This window comes from Protomyctophum bolini (assembly GCF_963924005.1).
Source record: "Protomyctophum bolini genome assembly, chromosome: 4".
In the NCBI taxonomy this organism is placed as follows: domain Eukaryota; kingdom Metazoa; phylum Chordata; class Actinopteri; order Myctophiformes; family Myctophidae; genus Protomyctophum; species Protomyctophum bolini.
Genome location: NC_137865.1, coordinates 3,962,715 through 3,979,632, shown reverse-complemented (window position 1 = coordinate 3,979,632; position 16,918 = coordinate 3,962,715). Strand labels below are relative to the sequence as shown.

At 47.4% G+C, this 16,918-nt stretch overlaps 1 protein-coding gene across 1 annotated transcript; it reads left to right on the top strand.

Moving 5' to 3' along the window:
• Nucleotides 1-1,020: 1,020 nt before the first annotated feature.
• On the top strand, nucleotides 1,021-10,185 carry LOC308313884 (scavenger receptor cysteine-rich type 1 protein M160-like; the record flags this gene model as incomplete). The annotated part of the gene is made up of 14 exons (XM_080761210.1): nucleotides 1,021-1,110; nucleotides 1,842-1,944; nucleotides 4,147-4,446; nucleotides 4,734-5,033; nucleotides 5,329-5,643; nucleotides 5,765-6,070; nucleotides 6,169-6,468; nucleotides 6,608-6,913; nucleotides 7,005-7,304; nucleotides 7,560-7,639; nucleotides 8,482-9,025; nucleotides 9,560-9,645; nucleotides 9,771-10,115; nucleotides 10,162-10,185. The coding sequence occupies 14 exons, from the start codon at nucleotides 1,021-1,023 to the stop codon at nucleotides 10,183-10,185; spliced, it is 3,399 nt and encodes a 1,132-aa protein (XP_080617336.1).
• Between the last annotated feature and the right edge of the window lie 6,733 nt (nucleotides 10,186-16,918).

The following is a 16,918-nucleotide window of genomic DNA, read 5'->3' as shown; positions in this document are numbered from 1 at the left end:
TTGATGTTGGACTCAGAGCAATTAGTAAATCTTGTTGTCAGATTTGTAACTGGTATATCAGGGTATCGGCTTGTCTGTTAAAATTAATATCACACATCTAAATACTGAATCTAGCAACTTCCAAACATTAATTTGTATAATATTGTGACTTTTGTGTCCATAGTTGTGAGTCGGGCTTTGACTCTGTTTGAGGATCACATCTATTGGGTAGACTTGAGGAACAACTCCATCTACAGAGTCGACAGGACTCAGGAAACCAACAAGTTCACAGTCATCAGAAACTTAGACGACGCAGCATTGGACATGGACATGTACCACCCTGATCGCCAAGCTGAGGGTCTGTACCACCTACTGTATACAACACTCTCATTACTACTCTTCATTATTGGATCATTGCATCTGTTATGAAAAGTAATTTCATCTGTCATAACCTGGCATCACTATCCTGGACATTTTTATTTAATTTAGACTATCTTTTTTTATCCTACAATAACCGACACAGACACTATCTCTATATTCATGTGTTCAACATGGATCTGTCCGATATTTCATATTCCATCCTAATTGGCTAACATAGGCTTTCAAAGTCTGCAGGATTGGCCCTTTTGAAACAAAAACCTCAAATCATGAAAGCAGCGTGCACTTTATACATTGGCCTGTTATAGCACCACCAACAGGTGGACTTTTGCAAAACACAAAATGCCTCAAATCATCCAATTGCCAACAAATGGCACCCTTTTCACATTGGCCTATTATAGCGCCACCAGGAGGCCACAACCTGATCTGCCCTGGTAGAGACCTGTGCCCCGAGGGGCACTATTTCTAGTTACATGTGTGTTATATAAAGGTTTATAAAACACTGCAGTGACACATATAGGTGTGTGTGTTCTCATATTCATTACACATGTGTTTTATAAAGGTTTATAATAAAACACTGCAGCGACATGTAGGTCAGGTATGTGTTCTCATGTTCATTACATGTGTTGCATGTTTTCTCCACCCTGCAGTGTCTGGTCATCCATGTCAGACCAACAATGGAGGCTGCAGTCAGCTTTGTCTGCTCTCACCTGGAGGAGGCTACAGGTGTTCCTGTCCCACAGACTCCTACCTGTCAGCTGACAACAAGCAGTGCATGTCCAGCTACACTGCCAGCCAGGTGATTAGCTGTTGAAAAATGGCATAGCCGCACTATACGAGCTTGTAGATCTGCCATTTTTGTATGTATTTTTTTAATCATGAAAATGTGCCGAAAATCTTTGAATAAATATTTGAATATTCTTTCACAGCGGACATTTATAACTCAAATATTTGCTTCTGGGGTGGGGCTGGGACAACATATTTTCAGATGGGGGTCCGCGGCCGAAAACATATAATTCAGGGGGTCCTTGACGCAAAATAGTTTGAGAACCACTGATATAGAAACACAGGTTTCTTTTTTTATTATTATCCCACAATTTTGTAACCCATTTTTCACCCCTGTGTCAATGATCTATTGTGATCCTGATGTGTTGTAGAATGTGGTCTTGGTTCTCAATAGGTTAAGACATAAGACTTAAGATATGCATACATACAGACCTCATGTCTGCTTTTGATGCATTAGATCAATGGGTTAACACATAAGACATAAGATATCCATATATACAGACCTCATGTCTGCTTTTGATGCATTAGATCAATGAGTTAAGACATAAGACTTAAGATATGCATACATACAGACCTCATGTCTGCTTTTGATACATTAGATCAATGGGTTAAGACATAAGATATGCATACATACATGCCTCATGTCTGCTTTTGATACATTAGTGATTCTAAACGTAATGCTCTGTCTCCCCCTTCAGTTTGTTTGTCAGAATGACACGTGCCTTCCGTTGTCGTGGAAATGTGACCCAGTGGATGACTGTGGGGACCAGATGGAGGGGTCAGATGAACCTGCAGACTGCTGTGAGTAGACTGGGATATTACCTCACTATTAATGCTTTATTAATGCTTTATTACTGTTTACACTGAAATATTACCTCACTATTAATGCTTTATTAATGCTTTATTACTGTTTACACTGAAATATTACCTCACTATTAATGCTTTCTTAATGCTTTATTACTGTTTACACTGAAATATTACCTCCCTATTAATGCTTTATTATTACTGTTATTATTACTGCTGTGAGTAGACACTGCAATATTACCTACAAATCAAAAATAGGAAATAAAAATTCCAAAAAGAAAAAGGTAGCACATCCAAAAATTAAACAAGCGGGGGGACAAGGTACTCACATTTCCATTTCTTTATTGGCAAACACCAAAAACTAACGCTGACGCGTTTCGGCTATGCAGCCTTCATCAGAGCATTCACATCAAGTTCATTCAAGTCAATTTATACAAAGGATCAGAGTTCACCTACAGCTGAAATCTCAAGTTAATCAACAGGGTCCAATCACAAACTGCTTTGAATAAACATTTTGAGGCATAGTATATATCTCAGTTACACATCCAGGCATTAAAGCCAATCTTAACCCAGAAAGCATTTGAAGCTATAGTCATCATTCAGTCCATTGGGGGTGTCATAGTATTGAGTGTGTATATCCACTGCATTTCTCTTTGGGCTATAGTCTCTTTAGAATATCACCCCCTCTGCTGGGCATCTCCATTCTCTCAATCCCACAGAATTTTAATGAAGAAGGTTTGCTTCAGCATAATGTTTTGCAATGGCATAATCCATATTTCCTGTACGGATTGCAGTTTTGTGTTCTGATATTCTCTGTTTGAGGGGGTTGTTTAGTTTGCCCTACGTATGCCAGACCCACAACAAGGGCATAGTAACATGTAAATCACATGTGTCGATTTGCAATTAATTAATTGACGAATAGGAATTTTCTTTCCAGTGTGGGGATGATTGAGTGATTTCTTGTCTGATGTGTTGTTGCAGCAGGCACACATGCCACATCTGTACATTCCAGTTGTTGTCAGCCATGTGGTCTTTTTCTGAACCATATCTTTGTACATGACTGTACCTTTGATTATGGGTGCCCTCCTGAATGCAACAATGGGTTGGGATTTACAAAGGTCCTTCAATGTTGGCTCTGCTTCGAGCACATGCCAGCTGCCTGTTGAGTATTTGTTTGATTTGTTGAAGCACAGTGGTTAAATTCAGTAGAGAAACAAGCCCGACTTGGATTTTTTGTTTTTGGTGGATTGGATAGAAGTTCTGGACGGGAGGCGTTATTAGAACATTGTATGGCTTTCTGAATAGATTTTGAGCAATAGCCTCTGTCTTTAAAACGAGTACTCATAATGGTTTGTTTGGAGTGAAAATCATCAAGATTTGAACAGTTGCGTTTTAGCCTCAAAAATTGACCTACAGGAATGTTGTCCTTAAGGTGTCTTGGATGGTTACTGGTAGCATGCAAAATTGAGTTGCGTTCCATGTCTTTTCTGAAAATAGATGTGTGAATCATGCCTCAAAATGTTTATTCAAAGCAGTTTGTGATTGGACCCTGTTGATTAACTTGAGATTTCAGCTGTAGGTGAACTCTGACCCTTTTGTATAAATTGACTTGAATTGACTTGATGTGAATGCTCTGATGAAGGCTGCATAGCCGAAACGTGCTAGCGTTACTTTTTGGTGTTTGCCAAAAAAGAAATGGAAATGTGTGTACCTTGTCCCCCCGCTTGTTTAATTTTTGGATGTGCTACCTTTTTGGATTTTTTTTATTACCTACAAATGTATGCTTTATTGTTACTGTTTACACTGGGATATTACCTCACTATTAATGCTGGCGGGTTGGAGACCCTCCACTACGCATCGTGTCTCACTACGCCTCTCAGCCGTTATAAAATACACGATAACCTGAGACCTCTTGCGGCTTATTGCTTTATTAGTGCTTTATTTATTATTACTGTTATTACTTGCGGGAGCAGAGCGTGTGCAAGTACTGTTTTCGGGCTGCGGACAGACAGACAGACAGACAGATCTCTGTTACAGTGAAACACGTTTATTTTTTTTTATTTTTTTTTCCTCAGCTCTCCAAGTTAAACCAACACGTAACTCAACAGGTAAACAAACGTGAAATCATTTATATTCTTATATTCTTCCAGGTGTTGTACACAAGTTACACATTGTCACTGCTTATTGCTCCCTGTACAGATTCTGGTGACGTCAGGTTGGTGGGAGGAAGCAGTGACTGCAACGGTGCACTGGAGATGCAACACCAGGGAGACTTTAGACCAGTGTTGGCTTGGTTTGACTGGAACAGGATGTCATCGTATGTAGTGTGTCGGCAGTTAAACTGTGGCTCTGCCGTTTCAACAGAATTCACTTCTAGTTCTACGAGTGTACCTGGATGGATGATTCCATCTTCCTGTGTTGGCTCCGAGTCTTCACTGGTGGAGTGTGGCGCAGTGAAGTCTCATCATGGCAATGTTACACTGAAGGTCAACTGTTCAGGTACGGCAATAACTTCAACAATGTCAACGGTTTGTCATCCTCAACAGGCTTCGAACCCAAAGTAAAATGTCAGCAGTAGCAGTAGACGTACGACACACAGCATATATTCGGGTTTATTGCTTAAACCCTCCTTTGCCAACCCGAGAAATCTGGCGTTTCTATCTATTAAGCTGTTTTTAGCATCAGTGGCTAGTCGCCATAGGACTCCATGGTGTGACATAATCGAATATCCCAAATCTCTCTCTCTCTCTCTCTCTCTCTCTCTCTCTCTCTCTCTCTCTCTCTAGAGTCAGTGAGGTTGGTGAATGGGTCTAGTCTGTGTTCAGGCAGTGTGGAGGTGAAGTCTAACCAGTCGTGGGTCTCAGTGTGTGAAGATGACTTTGACCAGCAGGAGGCAGAGGTGGTCTGTAGGGAGATTGGCTGTGGGACTCCTTCAGTCCTCCGGTGGGCGCTCTATGGCGAGGGCAATGTTTCAACATGGACCAAAGAGTTCCAGTGTGAAGGCAACGAGTCTGCCCTCCTTGACTGTGGAACCTCAAACTCGACTAGAAACACCAACTACAAGACGGTTGGACTCACCTGCTCAGGTAAAAGACAAACTACTTTTGCTTTAGATTGTTGGTACAGGTTTAATGTTTGTTTTTAGTTTAGTTTTAAAAACACCATTGACAATGAAGGAAAATGTACGTCATATTGTCCCTCATTACGTTTATTGTTATTGGCATATAATGTTTGTGTTTGCACCGTTTGTTTCACATCACCATTACATCACCTAATCAACATGAGTTAGCGCCCCTCACTTCACACGGGGGTGATTTTTATATATCATATTTTATTATACTAAAAGTTATATTACTCTTTAAATGTTTACTCTCTTTACAGTGGTTGATGCTGTCAGGTTGGTGGGAGGAACCATCTGTAATGGAACACTGGAGATGCAACACCAGGGAGAGTGGAGACCAGCGGATGGTGGCTTTCACTGGAACCTGAAGTCATCAGCTGTAGTGTGTCGACAGCTCGACTGCGGCTCTGCCGTTTCAACAGAAAGGAGCGCTTGGTTTACACGTGAACCCGTATGGAGGTTTACACCTTACTGTGCTGGCTCTGAGTCTTCACTGAGCGACTGTATCGTAATGGAGACTTCTCACATCGCACGGGAAGGTTTGGTCGCAGGCAGACCCACTGTGATATGTTCAGGTAACTCAGCAATGACTTGAACAATGACACCAATATTTTAAGTCTCTCGTTCTGTCTGTCTGTCTATTTGCACCCATTATGCACTCATGTGCTCACTCTCACTCTCACTCTCACTCTCCAGAGTCAGTGAGGTTGGTGAATGGGTCTAGTCAGTGTTCAGGCCGAGTGGAGGTGAAGACTAACCAGTCGTGGGTCTCAGTGCGTGAAGATGACTTTGACCAGCAGGAGGCAGAGGTGGTCTGTAGGGAGATTGGCTGTGGGACTCCTCCAGTCCTCCAGGGGGCGCTCTATGGAGAGGGCAATGTTTCAACGTGGACCGAAGAGTTCCCGTGTGAAGGCAACGAGTCTGCCCTCCTGGACTGTGGAACCTCAAACTCGACTAGAAACACCAGCTCACCTTACAAGACTGTTGCACTCACCTGCTCAGGTGAAAGAGAAACTATACTTTTGGTTTTTCGATTATAATTTCGTAAAAAAAAAAGTCATATTAATTGTTACTGCTTATGCTCTCTCGTCTCTGTAAAGAGTCTGATGCTGTCAGGTTGGTGGGAGGACACAGTAAGTGTTCTGGCATACTGGAGATGCAACACCAGAGAGAGTGGAGACCAGCGGATGGTTGGTCTGACTGGAACCAGAACTCATCAGCTGTGGTGTGTCGGCAGCTCGACTGCGGCTCTGCCGTTTCAACAGAAAGGAGTTCTAGTGTTACACATAAACCGTCCTGGAGGATGACGACTTCCTGTGTCGGGTCTGAGTCTTCACTGAAGGAGTGTGGAACAAAGATGTCCGCTACTTCCTTCTACGTACTGGAGGTGAAATGTTCAGGTAACAAATTACTTCGACTGCAGTCATTTATTCAGTGTTTTACAAAGCTGGGGGGGGGGGAAATGCTGTCTGGTCAATGGAGCCATTGGAGCCATGCATTATTCTCTCTCTCTCTCTCTCTCTCTCTCTCTCTCTCCAGAGTCAGTGAGGTTGGTGAATGGGTCTAGTCAGTGTTCAGGCCGAGTGGAGGTGAAGTCTAATCAGTCGTGGGTCTCAGTGAGTGAAGACGACTTTGACCAGCAGGAGGCAGAGGTGGTCTGTAGGGAGATTGGCTGTGGGACTCCTTCAGTCCTCCAGGGGGCGCCCAATGGAGAGGGCAATGTTTCAACATGGACTGAAGAGTTCCAGTGTGAAGGCAACGAGTCTGCTCTCCTGGACTGTGGAACCTCAGACTCAACTAGAAACACCAGCTCACCTCACAAGACTGTTGGGCTCACCTGCTCAGGTAAAAGACAAGTCACAGTGACACTATTGCTTACAATTTCATAATGAAAGTAATATTAATTGTTACTGTTTATTCTCTTGTCTCTGTACAGAGTCTGATGCTGTCAGGTTGGGGGGAGGCAGCACTAGGTGTATTGGTATAGTGGAGATGCAACACCAGGGAGAGTGGAGAACAGCGGATGGTTGGTCTGACTGGAACCTGAAGTCATCATCTGTAGTGTGTCGACAGATATACTGTGGCTCTGCCGTTTCAACTCAAAGGACTTCTGGTTCTACACATGAACGTGTTTGGTGGATTTCATCGTCCTGTGTTGGTTCTGAGTCTTCACTGAAGGAGTGTGGAACGAAGGAGGCTGGCAATTCCACTGCCAGACTGGAGGTGGTATGTTCAGGTAAAACAATGACTTCAACAATGACATTTGCATTCTCTTATTGTCCGTCCGTCCGTCCGTCCTAGAACCTAAATAATAATTTGTGTCCACATAGCTCATGTGGAGCCAAATGTTCTGGGTTCTATCCTGGGCATTGCCAAACCAGCATATGAGTAGCCCATAATACAACATCCTATCTAAATTGCATTTAATCTCTTTTCCCTCTGTGATTATAAATACTGTATGTCGTTTCAAAATACCTCCGTCTTGTTACAGATATGCTGTTTAAGCCAAGCATCGCCTTCGTAAACTTCGTAAAGGGGGTTACCGAGGGCCAGCAGCAGGGGCTGCAGCAGGTGATGGAGGGCTCCATGAAGGGGGTTTCCGAGGGCCAGCAGCAGGGGCCGCAGCAGGGGCCGCAGCAGGTGATGAAGGGTTCCAGCTTCACCGTCAGCTGCTCCATCCGGCCACAGTACCCAGGAGGCTTCTTCCAGCTCACCTTCACTGGACCCAACACCACACACACCTACACCCAGCCAGCTGTCAATCACTCTGACCACACCCAGACAGCTGTCAATCACTCTGACAACGCCCTGTCTCCTACAGCAAACCCCACTGCATCCAACACAACTCTCAACCTCACTGCATCCAACACATCTCTCAACTCCACTGCATCCAACACAACTCTCAACCTCACTGCATCCAACACAACTCTCAACCCCACTGCATCCGACACATCTCTCAACTTCACTGCTTCCAACAAGACACAGAACTACACCCAACCAGCTGCCAACTTCCCGTTTTCTAAGGCAGACCACGCCCACCAGGGAAACTACAGCTGCTCTTACCACATCTATGTTTTTAATCATAACTTCTCCTCTGAGAGCGAGGTCATCTCTCTCACTGTCACAGGTATGTGCTTTTCAAGTCACAATATGAAACTCACTCAAGCACGCAAACCGTAAACATGACATGGATTCAGAAATGCTTAGCAAGTTATATCAAGTGCACCTTTTTTTCCTTCGCTCTATTCCACGACTTGTGTAACCAATTTTTCACCCGGTGCCAGTGCCTTCTCTCTGTGTGTATAAATCTGTTGTTTCAGCCCAATTACCATTGTCCTGTTACAGATATGTTTAAGCCAATCATCGCGTTCGTAAAGGGGGTTTCCGAGGGCCAGCAGCAGGGACCGCAGCAGGTGATGGAGGGTTCCAGCTTCACCGTCAGCTGCTCCATCCGGCCACAGTACCCAGGCATCTTCCAGCTCACCTTCACTGGACCCAACACCACACACACCTACACCCAGCCAGCTGTCAATCACTCTGACCACACCCAGACAGCCGTCAATCACTCTGACCACACCCAGACAGCCGTCGATCACTCTGACCACACCCAGACAGCCGTCGATCACTCTGAGAACGTCCTGTCTCCGACAGCAGACCTCACTGAACCCGACACAACTTTCAACTTCACTGAACCCAACACAACTTTCAACTTCAATGAACCCAACACAACTCTCAACCCCACTGCATCCGACACAACACTCAACTTCATTGCTTCCAACAAGACACAGAACTACACCCAACCAGCTGTCAACCACTCTGACAACGTCCTGTCTGCCAACTTCCAGTTTTCTAAGGCAGACCACGCCCACCAGGGAAACTACAGCTGCTCTTTCCACATCTATGTTTTTAACCAGAACCTCTCCTCTGAGAGCGAGGTCGTCTCTCTCACTGTCACAGGTATGTGCTTTTCAAGTCACAATATGAAACATTTTCTTCTCTTTTCTCAAATCTTTTGTAACCAATTTTCACCTGGTGCCCAATGCCTAAGCTGTAATCCTGGGCACTACTCTCCCTCTGCCAACCTGGGGAGAGCCCCGTACTGAGCTCAGGCTCCCTGCAATGCATGGGGAGTGGGCAGGCTTATCACCTGACAGGGGTGGGTGTGGCGGGGTTCCCCGGTAGAACGTAGCATGTGGAAGGAACACGTTACTCCAACCAGTTGACATGGGGGAGGCAGTATAGAGACTGTATGTTTTTGTGAGGGTACCTACCCTAGGGGACACGGGGAGAACATGTTAGGTACCTACCCTAGGAGACATGGGGAAAACATGCAAACTCCACACAGAAAGGCCCTTTCGCCAACCCTACCTAGGGTACGGGTGCTGATGATGCGGTGGAGAGAACATGCCCCCAGCGCCCACAAAGTGCACATTTTCTACTCAGAGTGGTTCTTTACATGATGTTTGATTTTCTAAAATCTTTCTCTCACAGCTTCTCATCTGACAACCATCATCATCACATGTACGGTCACAGTGCTGCTGCTGACAGTGATCAGTGGCCTCTATCGTCTCTGGAAGGTAATTGTTCATCCTCATTCGATACAAGACTGGAATGTAAAATAAGTACTCACACTGTTTGTATCTAAGAGAGACACATCGTCTGATCCAGTAAATTAAAGTTTGGTGTTGCCGTGTTTCTCCAGGTCACCAGAGGGCGGCGTGCACGAGCACAGAACACCGAGGCGGTTTATCAGAGTTTAAGGCGGGATGACGTGGAGATGGATTTGTATCACTGCATTGGTTCTGATGCTGAAGCTGCTGGGCCCAGTGGACAACAACAAGACCTGTATGAAGAGATAGGTCTACACAGAGGCGCTGAAGCTGGACCTAGTGGTGAATACCAGAATGGACCTAGTGGTGAATACCAGAATGGGCCTAGTGGTGAATACCAGAATGGACCTAGTGGTGAATACCAGAATGGACCTAGTGGTGAATACCAGAATGGACCTAGTGGTGAACACGAGAATACACAATACCAGAGGATACATGTACAAGATGTCGCTGTTTATAACTGTGTTGCTTCTGGTGGGACAGAGTACCACCATTATGATGACGTAGGCCGACCAGTTGGAGCCACAGTAGACCCAGAATATGATGACGTAGGCGTGCCAGATGGAGCCAGAGTAGACCCAGAATATGATGACGTAGGCGTGCCAGATGGAGCCAGAGTAGACCCAGAATATGATGACGTAGGTCTGCCAGATGGAGCCAGAGTAGACCCAGAATATGATGACGTAGGCGTGCCAGATCGACCCAGAGTAGAGACAGACCACCAGTATTATGATGTAGGCGTGCCAGATGGACCCAGAGTAGAGACAGACCACCAGTTTGAAGACAGAGACCTACGCAGAGGTGCTAAACGGAGAGGCAGGAGACCACGTGTATGAGGTGGATCTCTGAAAGCAGCGATGATGCTCGTAGCGACGAGCAGACATCACGCCACACTGTGTGTCTGTCAACGTTCTGTCTTCTATTATGCATTCACAGTGTCAGTGATTCACAACAGTTATATACATTCATAGTGATTCACAACAGTTCTACCCATCCATAGTGATTCACAACAGTTATATACATCCATAGGGCATCACAACAGTTCTATAAGTTAGTCTGGTGAGACGTACTGTAGGAGGACCAAGGCAGGACGCAAACCATAGTCCTAGAGACTTATCAGTGCCTGCAAAACCCCAATAACACACAAACCACAGTCCTATAGAGACCTTTCAGTGCCTGCAATCCCCCAAGGACACACAAACCACAGTCCTAGAGACCTCTCAGTGCCTGCAATCCCCCAAGGACACACAAACCACAGTCCTATAGAGACCTCTCAGTGCCTGCAATGCCCCAAGGACACACAAACCACAGTGCTTAGAGACCGGTTTTTGCTGGGGTGTGGTCGGCGCTGGTTGGCTCATGCACCTGGCCGGCAGGACGATGCTGTAGCTGGTGCTGGTTGCACCTCTGTGATGGCGGCGCCCGGGGCGCCCCCTCCGTGGATTCGTCTACAGCTGGAAGCCTGGAGGAGAGGGGCAGTGATTTGGCCAATCAACTGCTGACCATCCGACTGGAGAGTGTATAGTGGTTGAGGGTTGAAACACTCTAAGAAGGTTGGAGACCACCTGATGACCTCTCTTCCAGGCCAAGTCGTCATTCATTAGAAATGGATTCTATAACGGCATCTTGTACGGACCGTGGGCCAGGGATGGGGTGTTGGGAGTGGAGCAGGGTGGGGGGGGGGGGGTGTTTAGGGGTTGCTGGAGCAGGCAGCCCCGGTTAAAATATATATATACATAAACAAAAAGAAAAAAAACTAAGAAAAAAAAGTGTGATTTTGTTTTTTTCTGTCCATATGTTTTAATCCATCTTGTTGTGAGAAGTGAACCTTATTGTATAGTGTAGATTTATAATTGTTACATTTTGGATGGTTTATGATGTCTTAGTTAGTGTATACGGGTTATAGAGTAGATTTATTATTGTTAATATAGATGCATTATTGTCACATGGTGGACGGTTTATGATGTCTTACTGCAGGGCTGTCCAAAAGGTAGATCATGACCCTAATTTAAATATATTAAAAATCATCTGCCACTTGAATTAAGGTGAATTGATTGATTGACATAAAAAAGTACCTGTCAGTTAAAACTCACTAAGCAGTATTTTGTTTTCAAGAGTGTTGTTGCTCACAAAAATATCGGTAGCATCACAAATTGGATATTTCCCATTCCAAATATGTTATGCTATAGTATGCCGTACGGCATACTATAGCACGCCGTTTTTCATCATTTTTGAGGATTTGAAAAAAATGAACAAATGAAAAAAACGATGGGTTATAGCCCATGTTTTTTGAAATTTTGAAAAAAAAAGTTATCCTCGTTTCTCATCATTTTGGACCATGGGCTATAGCCCATATCGTACGGCATACTATAGCACGCCGTTTTTCATAATTTTGAGGATTTGAAAAAAATGAAAAAAACGATGGGTTATAGCCCATGTTTTTTGAAAATTTGAGAAAAAAAGTTATCCTCGTTTCTCATCATTTTGGACCATGGGCTATAGCCCATATCGTACGGCATACTATAACACGCCGTTTTTCATCATTTTGGAGGATTTGAAAAAAATGAAAAAAGCGATGGGTTATAGCCCATGTTTTTTGAAATTTTGAAAAAAAGAAGTTATCCTCGTTTCTCAACATTTTGGACCATGGGCTATAGCCCATATCGTACGGCATACTATAGCACGCCGTTTTTCATCATTTTGGGGGATTTGAAAAAAATGAAAAAAACGATGGGTTATAGCCCATGTTTTTTGAAATTTTGAAAAAAATAAGTTATCCTCGTTTCTCATCATTTTGGACCATGGGCTATAGCCCATATCGTACGGCATACTATAACACTCCGTTTTTCATCATTTTTGAGGATTTGAAAAAAATGAAAAAAGCGATGGGTTATAGCCCATGTTTTTTGAAATTTTGAAAAAAAGAAGTTATCCTCGTTTCTCAACATTTTGGACCATGGGCTATAGCCCATATCGTACGGCATACTATAGCACGCCGTTTTTCATCATTTTGGGGGATTTGAAAAAAATGAAAAAATAAAAAAACGATGGGTTATAGCCCATGTTTTTTGAAATTTTGAAAAAGAAAGTTAGCCTCGTTTCTCATCATTTTGGACCATGGGCTATAGCCCATATCGTACGGCATACTATAGCACGCCGTTTTTCATCATTTTGAGGGATTTGAAAAAAATGAAAAAATAAAAAAACGATAGGTTATAGCCCATGTTTTTTGAAATTTTGAAAAAAAAAGTTAGCCTCGTTTCACTGATTTCCAGAAGGACAACTTTAAAGCAGCCCAGAAATTCACCATGTTTGTGTGCCTCAATGGCCCAGTGGATAAGTCACATGATATCCGTAGTATACCTAGTAGAAGTGTGCCGGTTCAAACCTGACTCATATCTTTACGTTCAAGACCGATTTCAGAAGAAGAAAACAAACAAAAAAGATTTGTAGTAGTATCCAGCAGTTAGCTCACTGTGATGAGAGTCTGTCCTTGAGAGCCACAGGTCCAGGGTTCAAATCCTGGTCAAAACTGTGACACTTTGCTTTACACACTGATTTCCAGAAGGACAACTTTAAAGCAGCCCAGAAATTCACCATGTTTGTGTGCCTCAATGGCCCAGTGGATAAGTCAAATGATATCCGTAGTATACCTAGTAGAAGTGTGCCGGTTCAAACCTGACTCATATCTTTACGTTCAAGACGGATTTCAGAAGAAGAAAACAAACAAAAAAGATTTGTAGTAGTATCCAGCAGTTAGCTCACTGTGATGAGAGTCTGGCCTTGAGAGCCACAGGTCCAGGGTTCAAATCCTGGTCAAAACTGTGACACTTTGCTTTACACACTGATTTCCAGAAGGACAACTTTAAAGCAGCCCAGAAATTCACCATGTTTGTGTGCCTCAATGGCCCAGTGGATAAGTCAAATGATATCCGTAGTATACCTAGTAGAAGTGTGCCGGTTCAAACCTGACTCATATCTTTACGTTCAAGACCGATTTCAGAAGAATAAATCAAACAAAAAAGCTTTGTAGTAGTATCCAGCAGTTAGCTCACTGTGATGAGAGGCTGGTCTTGAGAGCCACAGGTCCAGGGTTCAAATCCTGGTCAAAACTGTGACACTTTGCTTTACACACTGATTTCCAGAAGGACAACTTTAAAGCAGCCCAGAAATTCACCATGTTTGTGTGCCTCAATGGCCCAGTGGATAAGTCAAATGATATCCGTAGTATACCTAGTAGAAGTGTGCCGGTTCGAACCCGACTCACTCCTAGTAGGCGGTGATGGTTCAAATCACTGACACCTAGAGTTGGAGTGTCCCAGTGGATAAATCAGATGATATCCATAGAATACCTAGTACAAGTATGCTGGTTCAAATCACCAACACCTAGAGTAGGGGCAGGTAGGAGGAGAATAGGTTGCAGGTAGGAGGAGAGTAGGGTTCCGTTAGGAGGAGAGCAGGGTGGTCAGGTAGGAGGAGAGTAGAGGTCAGGCAGGAGGAGAGTATGGGTGAGGTAGGAGGAGAGTAAGGTTCAGGTAGGAGGAGAGCAGGGTGGTCAGGTAGGAGGAGTGTAGGAAGACAGTAGGGGTCAGGTAGGAAGAGAGTAGGGGTCAGGTAGGAAGAGAGTAGGAAGGGGAGGGCCAGGCAGGGGGAGAGTAGGAAGGGGAGGGGCCAGGCAGGGAGAGAGTAGGAAGGAGATGGGTCAGGCAGGAGTAGAGTCGGAAGGGGAGGGGTCAGGCAGGAGGATAGTAGGAAGGGGAGGGGCCAGGCAGGAGGAGAGTATGAAGGGGAGGGGCCAGGCAGGGGGATAGTAGGAAGGGGAGGGGCCAGGCATAGGGATAGTAGGAAGGGGAGGGCCAGGAAGGGGAGGGGCCAGGCAGGGATAGAGTAGGAATGGGAGGGGCCAAGCAGGAGGAGAGTAGGAAGGGGAGGGGCCAGGCAGGAGGAGAGTAGGAAGGGGAGGGGCCAGGCAGGAGGAGAGTAGGAAGGGGACGGGCCAGGCAGGAGGAGAGTAGGAAGGGGACGGGCCAGGCAGGGGGACAGTAGGAAGGGGATGGGCCAGGCAGGAGGAGAGTAGGAAGGGTAGGGGCCAGGCAGGAGGAGAGTAGGAAGGGGAGGGGCCAGGCAGGAGGACAGTTGGAAGGGGAGGGGCCAGGCAGGGTGAGAGTAGGAAGGGGAGGGGCCAGGCAGGGGGAGAGTGGGGAGGGCCCAGGCAGGAGTATGGGGAGGGCCCAGGCAGGAGGAGAGTAGGAAGGGGAGGGGCCAGGCAGGAGGAGAGTAGGAAGGGGAGGGGCCAGGCAGGGGGAGAGTAGGAATGGGAGGGGCCAGGCAGGGGGAGAGTAGGAAGGGGAGGGGCCAGGCAGGGGGAGAGTAGGAAGGGGAGGGGCCAGGCAGGGGGAGAGTAGGAAGGGAATTTTCAAATTTTTAATTTTAAAAATTTAGAAATTTGAAATTTAAAAATTTAAAATTATAAAAAATAAGCAGGCCCCTCCCCTTCCTACTGTCCTCCTGCCTGGCCCCTCCCCCTGCATGGCTCCCCTTCCTAGCCCCTCCCATTCCTACTCTCACCCTGCCTGGCCCCTCCCCTTCCTGGCCCCTCCCCTTCCTGGCCCCTCTCTTTCCTACTCTCTCCCCTTCCTGGCCCCTCCCCTTCCTACTCTCCTCCTGCCAGGGCCCTCCCTACTCTCCTCCTGCCTGGGCCCTCCCCATACTCCTGCCTGGGCCCTCCCCACTCTCCCCCTGCCTGGCCCCTCCCCTTCCTACTCTCACCCTGCCTGGCCCATCCCCTTCCTACTGTCCTCCTGCCTGGCCCATCCCCTTCCTACTCTCCCCCTGCCTGGCCCCTCTCCTTCCTACTCTCCCCCTGCCTGGCCCCTCCCCTTCCTACTCTCCCCCTGCCTGGCCCCTCCCCTTCCTACTCTCCCCCTGCCTGGCCCCTCCCCTTCCTACTCCCCCCCTGCCTGGCCCCTCCCCTTCCTACTCTCCCCCTGCCTGGCCCCTCCCCTTCCTACTCTCCTCCTGCCTGGCCCCTCCCCTTCCTAGCCCCTCCCCTTCCTACTCTCCCCCTGCCTGGCCCCTCCCCTTCTACTCTCCTCCTGCCAGGGCCCTCCCCTTCCTACTCTCCCCCTGCCTGGCCCCTCTCCTTCCTACTCTCCCCCTGCCTGGCCCCTCCCCTTCCTACTCTCCCCCTGCCTGGCCCCTCCCCTTCCTACTCTCCCCCTGCCTGGCCCCTCCCCTTCCTACTCCCCCCCTGCCTGGCCCCTCCCCTTCCTACTCTCCCCCTGCCTGGCCCCTCCCCTTCCTACTCTCCTCCTGCCTGGCCCCTCCCCTTCCTAGCCCCTCCCCTTCCTACTCTCCCCCTGCCTGGCCCCTCCCCTTCTACTCTCCTCCTGCCAGGGCCCTCCCCTTCCTACTCTCCTCCTGCCTGGGCCCTCCCCATACTCCTGCCTGGGCCCTCCCCACTCTCCCCCTGCCTGGCCCCTCCCCTTCCTACTCTCACCCTGCCTGGCCCCTCCCCTTCCTACTCTCCTCCTGCCTGGCCCCTCCCCTTCCTACTCTCCTCCTACCTGGCCCCTCCCCTTCCTACTGTCCCCCTGCCTGGCCCCTCCCCTTCCTACTCTCCTCCTGCCTGGCCCCTCCCCTTTCTACTCTCCTCCTGCCTGGCCCCTCCCCTTCCTACTCTCCTCCTGCCTAGACCCTCCCCTTCTTACTCTCCTCCCATTCCTACTCTATCCCTGCCTGGCCCATCCCCTTCCTGGCCCCTCCCCTTCCTACTATCCCTATGCCTGGCCCCTCCCCTTCCTACTATCCCCCTGCCTGGCCCCTCCCCTTCATACTCTCCTCCTGCCTGGCCCCTCCCCTTCCTACTATCCTCCTGCCTGACCCCTCCCCTTCCTACTATCCTCCTGCCTGACCCCTCCCCTTCCTACACTACTCCTGCCTGACCCCTCTCCTTCCTACTCTCTCCCTGCCTGGCCCCTCCCCTTCCTACTCTCCCCCTGCCTGGCCCTCCCCTTCCTACTCTCTTCCTACCTGACCCCTACTCTCTTCCTACCTGACCCCTACTGTCTTCCTACTCTCCTCCTACCTGACCACCCTGCTCTCCTCCTACCTGACCACCATACTCTCCTCCTGCCTGACCTCTACTCTCCTCCTACCTGACCACCCTGCTCTCCTCCTAACGGAACCCTACTCTCCTCCTACCTGACCCCTACTCTCCTCCTACCTGCAACCTACTCTC